The following is an 8607-nucleotide window of genomic DNA, read 5'->3' as shown; positions in this document are numbered from 1 at the left end:
GAGTTTATGTATTCCATAAGGGAAGGGGCTGGGATTTGTCTTCAAGCCTCTCCTCTCTTTGCTACAAAACACTAAGGCCACACCCAGAGTTGTAACTTTTAGTTTATTACTGAAATTAGTACAGGATAGATATCTTGCAAGGAATACTTCCTTATTAGACAAAATATACTAGCCCTAACTTAGTTACTTTAGGATGCCAAAGTAAAGCAAGGAACATTTTAATCAGTTTTTCTTCTTATCAAGTCCCTAAAGATCAGTGGAGAGAAAGGAACTCAGGATTTAATATTTCCCTCTTCCCTTTAACCCTTAACTGCTTAAGGAATCTGAAAACAAGTAAAGAAATAAAAAAGGGTTTGAGGGAGAAGCACAGAGAATGTCTGTTACACACAGAGTGAAAAAAATTAGAAATTAGAAGAGGACCTTAAACTAACCCAACCAACCAAACATGTACGCATTGGAGTGTTGCTTTACCTCTTTGAATTTAAGATTCCTCATCTTTCAAGTAGGATATTAGATGTTACTTACTGGCACTGTGCAGAGAGTGCACACTCACTTCATACTGGGTGTGAATCAGAAACATACTGTGTGGCCCGTGAGTGGAGCCCAGCTTCGCCAGCTCCAGTTACTCAAGTGTTGGGCGGGTCTTTGGAAACCTCCCACCTGGAAATTGAAGAAAGCTGCTTATTAGGAAATGCACTGTGATAAAATATTATATAAGGCACGTTCATTTCCCTAATAACTTGATCTTCAGTCCATAGAAGGGAATGTGGTGTGAGGATTCGAAGGACTGAGCTCCGCAAACTCTAGCCCATATCACACACACTTAGAAGGTTAGTGTGAGCTTTTTTCTCCTACTGGCACTGCGAATGAACTCCTCCATGTCTATTGTAAAGGACAAATAGTGGCTACCAGAGGGAAGGGGGAATTATTGGGACATGCATTGGCATAGGAGCTGGGGTGGAGGGTGAGTGAAAAGGTGTACATATGGAGGGGTAAGATTGTAACCCCAAAGTTAGGAGACATGCAAATGACAAAGTAGCAATAAATAAACATTGGGGATAGATTTTTAAAAGAGATTTATTTAATTATGCTTACAGAACAGGGATATAGGCCAGAGGTGTGGTGGGTGAGAGGATTCACCAGAGACAGAGTGGGAAGTAGAACAGGCAGAGTGACTGAAATCTGAGGGGAGCGGTGGGGAGACAGGAGAGGTCTGCTGTGCCATGTGGGTCAGCTCCCTGGCCAGAGATCAAACTTCTACTGAAACAGTGACTAACTTCGTAGAGCTGTGCTTTAACCCATTGTGCCACCAGGGAGTGCCTGGGGGATAGATTTTTAAAAAGAAAGTACAGTAGGCAAAATTGCAAGCATAAGAGAAATGAGTAGGTTAAGAACGTTTCCAAAGATTCTGTTCAATTTTAGAGATTAGACTTTTGAATCCTAAATTGAAAACATGGATATTGAAAACATCTTGAGAGCTAAAAGTTCAAGTGATACACACTTATTTAGAGATAGATCACTGGGGAATGAGAAATACATTTTTGCTATGAACTCCATAGCCACAAAATCTTGCAAGAAATGTTAATGTTTTCTAAACACCTGTTGGGAATTTGGATAGAAAATGTAACTGTTACTCCTTAAAACTAGCTTTAGGACACCAGCTTTCATGAGTCTGTGTGTTTCCATTCACATCCAAGAAAAACTGTTTTTGTTTATTGCTGGAGCTATTGAGTTTTTTCCTCTGATCTTGATAGGTAATAAAATACCTATCCCTCTCTGTCAGGAGAAAGACTCTCCCTACCCCCTAGAAGTTTAACAAACCTTGATTTATATGATTAACTAACATCTTGTTTTTTCCTTGTATCCTGAGGCCAATGTACCTTAGTTAAAAAGATACTTCAAAAGAAAATCAGGAATGGAATCTCTGCAAAGATGACATCTGGATTTCTAACTCTGGCCCACTCCCCTCTTTTATATCCTTGCAACTCTAGATAAGTAACCCTGCACTACCAGGGAGCAAGGTGGTAGTTTTTCAGACCGTAGCCTATTGTTCTTATTTATTAACAAATTAATGAAACTACTTTCCTTCTCCTCAAAACTCTGTTCTTATTGGCTAAGGAGAAGTAAGGAATTGTGGCTTCAGTCCTTGCTGTGTTCAATTCACAGGCAGGTTGGAATAGATCAAGGGCTTTCCATGCTATTTACCAGATACAGTCAAACTATTGGTCTACCAGATAATGACCAAGAGTGTCCACATAACAGACATATCCCTGAAACTGAACACATATGAAATAATGCTTATCTTCCATAGATAATTCACTTCAATGTGTTCTTTTTTTAAAGATTTATTTATTTATGCAAACAGAACTCGTGTACAGGCCAGAGGCACAGATGCAGTGATAAGATTCACCAGAGACAGAGTGGGGAGCAGAACAGGCAGAAATGACGAAGAACACTGCTGAGGGGAGCAGGGGTGGGTCAGGAGAGGTCTGCTATGCCGTGTGGATCACCTCTGGGATGGGGATTGAACTCACGCTGAAGTGGCTTTAGATTCTTTTCTTTCTTTCTTTTTTTTTTTTTAAAGGTTTATTTATTTATTCATACAGAACTGGGGTACAAGCCAGAGATGCGGAGGGTGAGAGGATTCACCAGAGACAGAGCAGGGAGCAGAACAGGCAGATCAACGAAGTACACTGCTGAGGGGAGCAGAGGGCGGGTCAGGAGAGGTCTGCCTCAGCATGTGGATCTCTTCCGGGGCAGGTGGGGATGGAACTCATGCGGAAGTGGCTTAAGGTTCTTAGTTCTGTGCTTTAACCCGCTGCACCACCAGGGAGGGCCCTCAATGTGTTTTTATTTCATTGGAGAATTTAGTGGGTTTCACAATCCATTGAAGTATTAGCATGCATTTTTTTATTTTTGAAAAACAATAATATGAAGTCTGAAGTCTTCAAATAGAGTGAGTTGAATTCCAGGCTTGACACCTACTTTGGGCACATAACTCAAGAAAGCTCAATATCCACAACTGTAAATGGGAGGAATACAGAATCCATCTCAGGTGATTATTGTAACATTACTAGATGTATTGTTAACCTGGTGAGAATGCCCATTGAACGTGTTATTTCCATTCTTCCTTATTATAAAGTTAAGGCAGTAATATCCCCTTTTCTAGATTATAGAAAGTTCCAAATTGAAGTGTAACATAGGACTCTAAAAAAGAGTGAATACAGTGGCATCCTGGGTGTATGGAAAAACATCCTAAGGGTTTTATTTTTCACTGTAATAAAGTGAGCTTGAACCCTGACTTCAGCTTTTGAACACAGACAGTACGTCATTTACCCTCTGACATTTGGTTTCATTAACTTTAAAATGGAAATCAAATCAGTTAGTTCATGGCAATTCGGAAGAATACATAAAATGTATCCAAAAGGACAAGCTTTGGGTCAGGTTTACTAAGAGGTTCTCAATGCATAATAACTCTCTAATGCTTCCCTCCTCACTAATATTCTTATCTCAGGCACCCACCAATTTAGCCTACCAAGGCAAATAGATCTTTCTTGGTGGAGACGTGGAATGGTTGCCTGCTGATGGGTGACTATTTTGACTGAGACACATTCCAGGGAGATTCCCAGTTCTCCCACGAAGGAGCCAGGTACTCCTTCAGCATTGCTGATGCTGCTCAGCCAGACATCACATATTTTATTTTTGCTTTTGTGGATTCATTTATTTGTTCCTTTAGATTTAGAGAATCCAGGAAGCTCCATCATGGCGGGGAAGCCCACGCTCCACTACTTCAATGGCCGGGGCAGAATGGAGTGCATCCGGTGGCTGCTGGCTGCGGCTGGAGTGGAGGTGAGTCCTGAGAGAGGCCATCTAATCTAAGGTTGGGTCTATGGTTGACTGTATTGAGGTACTTTTCTCGCATCAGCTAGGAGAATTTCATTTACTAAAAGAGTTCTTAAGAGTTCTGGTTTTATTAATTTTATTTTTAAGATTTAGTTGTTTATGCATACAAGAACTGGGGTACAGGCCAGAAGTATGGGGAGTGAGAGTATTCAACAAAGACAGAATGGGGAGCGGACTAGGATGATGTACTGTAATACCCTGCTGAGGGGAGCCAGCGGGCAGGTCAGGAGAGGTCTGCTGTGCCATGTGGGTCACCGCCCTGGCCAGGGATCATGCTGCAGTGGCTGCAATAGCTTCATAGTGCTGTGCTTTAAGCTGTTGCGCCACCAGGGAGGGCCCAGATGTTTTGATTTTAAAAGGTTGTCAATTATTAAGAGATGAAGAGATTCGATCTATATATTATTAAGGTTTCTTCCCGTCAAAGAAACAAAATAAATCATGAAACTAGGCATGATGTGTGAGTCTCACTTTTATTTGGATTTAAGGAACTTACAGTGTCATTTTTGACATTTAGTGAATCACTGAAACATGAACATTGATTGAATAGTACACTGTAGTTAATGATTAGTACCAATGTTTGTGATTATTAAAAAAAAAAACAACAAAAAACAGTTCTTAAGGCCCTCCCTGATTTGGTGCAGTGGGTTAAAGCACAGCACTAAAAAGTTAAAGCCTTAGCAGGAGTTCGGTCCCAGCCCTGGAGGTGACCCACATGGAGCGGCAGACCTCTCCTGACCTGCCCGCTGCTCCCCTCAGCAGTGTACTTGTCAGTTCTGCCCCCCACTCTGTCTCTGGTGAAGCCTCTCACCACCCCTGCACCTCTGGCATGTACCCCAGTTCTGTATGCATAAATAAATAAATCTTTTCTAAAAAAAAAGTTTCTAAGTCTGCATTTTAAAAAACAGTTCTTGCACTTTAAAGATACGTTTTGAAATATTTATGATAAAATATATGCTATTTAGTATTTGTTCATGTCCTTACGATAAGGAGAGTGTGGTAGGATAATAACTTGACACAAGATTGATATAAGCTGATTATTATTGAAGCTGGTGATGCACACAAGGAGGATCATTAAACTTTTCTTTTTTGTTTTTTAAGGCATGCTATATGTTTCCATAATAAAAAGAAAAAGCATCAATATTAGAAAACAAATAATTAAAATTAAAGCATTTGGGGGCTAGGGGTGGTTAACAAACTCAGCAATGGCTTTGTGTTAAGATGCAGAAGTGCATGGATGAACACAACAAACAGTTCCTTCCATAGTTTACCATCAAAATCTCCTTCAGAGTCACTGCAAACACTATTTCTATTAATATCTGGTTTTTTGGGCTAGGTCTGTCATACACATTTTAAAGCACTATAATATTCTATTTGAGAAGATGTTTCATCTTACTTTGTATACAGGAAATTAAGTTTGGGCGACAGTAAGTCCCTTCATCTTGACGTCAAAGCTATTATGAGACAGAGCCCAGATTGCAAGAAAATTATATCATCAAAATCCATTACCTTTTCCACCCAGTTGTAAAATCTTTATTTTAAATTCTATTTTTCATTTCATCTTATTTTTTAAAGAAAAACCCCCAGAACCTTCCCAACCTGAAAATAATAACCACATCCCTGCAAGGATGAACAGTTACTTCTGCAGCCCATTTTCTTTTCCTGTTGGGTGTAATTTAAATATCTAAATGGCCACCATTACATCTGATGTGTGTCCTGCCAAATTCAAATTGCACCTCCTCTGTACCAGGCATCACACTTTCAAGATTCAAATGGTTATGAAATAACAAGAACCCATGTACTATTTCTGTTTTTCAGTTTGAAGAGAAATTTATTGAAACTCCAGCAGACCTGGGAAAATTAAAGACTGGTAAGACCAAATACCTAAATTCCTCTGATGAGAGTATCTAGTAGAAGTCTTAATTTGAGGTTTTAACAGCAGACAATGCCTTTGCATGTATGGTTGCAGTAGGAGTTGGGGAAAGGGGAAAACGTGGTTTAAATGTAAGGGAAGAGGCTTCCTGAGAATGTCTTGCAGATCACTTATGCTGCAAAGATCTAGAACTCTCAGGATTTGCTAACAACTCCTTCCTGTGGCATGACATTGTCCTCTTCCTTGCTGTCTCTTGTTTTTCTACACTACGCTGTTGTGTTGAGGATTTCAAACGAGCCTCCCAACCAAGGATACCAAAACAGATACATTACAGTGAAAAAGAGTAGAAAAAGACCTAGCAGTTGCCATGTGTTCCTTTCTCTTCTAAGCTTGACAAGCCAGTATCCTAGCAACTTTATAGACTTAGAAAACAAGATAGTGCTGAATGAGTCGGAAGGCCAGGGGAGAGTGTGAAGACAGATACAGAGCAAAAGGCCAGAGGTAGCAGAGTCAGAATCCAGGGTCTGTCCTACATATACTATCCAATGGTGGACTGAAAAGCACACAAAATATCCCTTTTTTTGAAATCTATGTTAGGGCTGCCTTGTTGCCATGACTGATAGAGACTTACTGTGGGAACTTTCCATGTCAAGTGACATCTGACCATGACCCTATTGCAGCTTCTCTTAACCAGCTAAAATATCTATGAAAATAAATCAAATGCAAAAACACAGGAACCTCTACCATGTGTCTGAATGTGAACTAAAGAGATCAGTGAAATAATAGATGGAAAAGAAAAAGGAAGCTTAATAAGAAAAATGATGGAGTAAAAAATACCATTTCCCTTGAATGTTACCACGTAGGAATTTTTAAAATACTTTTCACACCTTCAGTCATTCCAACACATATTTTATTTTTTAAGAGTATGATTCATAAACTATTTCACTCTACTGTTTCTTTTCTTCTTCTAACAGATGGGAGTTTGTTGTTCCAGCAAGTACCAATGGTTGAAATTGATGGGATGAAGCTGGTCCAGACCAGAGCTATTCTCAACTACATTGCCTCCAAGTACAACCTCTATGGGAAAGACATAAAAGAGAGAGCCCTGTACGGTTTTTGTTAGTTATTTACACTAACAACTAATTGGAAAAGTTAAGGTTCTGATCCATGACAGGGGACCATAAGCATCAGCAATATAGTCTAGGAGATAAAGAAAAAGGGGCAGCAGAGAGCTACAAGGAGAAGAGCTATCTCTCGGCATGGAATCAAGCAAGTGGGGTGACATAAGAGGATGGCATTCACACTGGCAGCCAGTGGCAGAGGTTTCTAAGTACTGAGGCATTGTGCTCCTGGGAGAATAATGGAATCGGGACTCCAGTTGCTCAGACCTCTAGAAGCTGATACCAACCAACGAGTAGAGGCCAGGGACACAGCAACTGCTAGACTGGCTGATGAGGATGATAAAGGAAAGATCTGAGGAGTGTGTTCTCAAGTTCCAGAATTAATAGAATGATGACCAGGATCCTAATTTATTAATCACTTCAAAGAACTGACCACTTGACAGGGTTAGCAGAGGTTGATGCCCAGGTTAACTTGGGGATACAGGACCGAAGCAGCCAGGTTTACTGAATACAAATGGGGGTGTCCTTTCTGTTGTGGGGACATGTGACTGAAATTAAAATTACGTGTGGTATTGCTAGCAAGTACAGAATAGTTAAACAAGGTATAGACCCAAGAGGATTTAAAATATGTCTACACTTCTACACTATAAATTCTACACTAAAATTCATAGCATAATTATTAATAGTGTCAAAAAGCTACAAGAGCAATCATTCCAAAAAGCTATCAGTCAACTGGTAAATTGGGTTGTATTCATACACTGAAATATTATGTACCATTTAAAACAAAGTATGGATGTTTGCTACAACATGGAAAAACCTCAAAAACATAGCTATATAAAATAAAGCACATACAAGGTACTAAACATTTATATCTATAGAGACAGGAGAAGTTTAGTTGTTGCAAGAGGCAAGAATGAAGGAGAATGTGGAATGCCAACTAAGGTATTCAGCAAATTCCTTTGAGAGAACCAAGAAAATTCTGAACTATAGTGTGCTGAAAGTACAAAATTTTGGGACTTCACTAAAAATTGGTGACCTGGATAGGTCACTGATGCTCTCTGTCCCTCTAGAATTGGTCGTGCATGTATAAACAAGTTTTCAGACCATGTCTACCTCAGTAACTTGTTTTAGAGAAAAATGTAATATGCTAAATAACTGAACATGTGGCTTGTAAAATTGCACGCCGTGGAGGTGAATTATTTTGTCACCTCCTGATACCTCATTCTTTTACCTGTTTAACTTAACAGTCAGACACAGGAGACATTGGACAGTTTGGTCATTTTCTTCCTTCAGGATTGATATGTATGGTGAAGGTGTGGCCGATTTGAGTGAGATGATTATGATGATGCCGCTGTGTCCTCCTGATCAAAAAGATGCCAAGATGGCCCTGATCAAAGAGAGAACAGCAAATCGCTATCTGCCTGTCTTTGAAAAGGTAAGGGGGCTCTTCAGTGTTTGGGTGCTGAGGTTAGAGAAAGGTAAGTAATGCCTCAGCACCCTCGGGCCTGCCCTTCCCTCCATTGAGTCTTCCTGGACCCTAATTCACACAGCGCCTGAGCCTCGAGGCATGTTATCAAAATTGAGCATGAGGCCCGTCTGTTCTCATTGTACCACGGTATAATTTCGCAAGGTTTCGACTTCCTGGACCCACAGTGTGTGGGGACTGTGGCGCCATGCCCACGGGAAGCAGCGGGAAGAACTGCCAGTATCCCG

General features: G+C 40.3%; 1 protein-coding gene across 1 annotated transcript in view; it reads left to right on the top strand.

Moving 5' to 3' along the window:
• Positions 1–788: 788 nt before the first annotated feature.
• LOC101625821 (glutathione S-transferase A2) overlaps positions 789–8607 on the top strand; it is a 10684-nt gene continuing 2865 nt past the window's right edge. Inside the window, exons 1-5 of the mRNA XM_004673570.2 lie at positions 789–830; positions 3737–3849; positions 5719–5770; positions 6748–6880; positions 8188–8329. Of these exons, the coding sequence (XP_004673627.1) occupies positions 3763–3849; positions 5719–5770; positions 6748–6880; positions 8188–8329 (414 nt within the window). The 5' untranslated portion in view covers positions 789–830; positions 3737–3762. The remainder of the gene's footprint in view (positions 831–3736; positions 3850–5718; positions 5771–6747; positions 6881–8187; positions 8330–8607) is intronic.

This window comes from Condylura cristata, unplaced genomic scaffold (genome assembly GCF_000260355.1).
Source record: "Condylura cristata isolate star-nosed mole 26May11 unplaced genomic scaffold, ConCri1.0 scaffold00001, whole genome shotgun sequence".
Classification (NCBI taxonomy): domain Eukaryota; kingdom Metazoa; phylum Chordata; class Mammalia; order Eulipotyphla; family Talpidae; genus Condylura; species Condylura cristata.
Note: the sequence above shows the minus strand (reverse complement) of the source record. Positions and strands in the feature narration are given on the sequence as shown.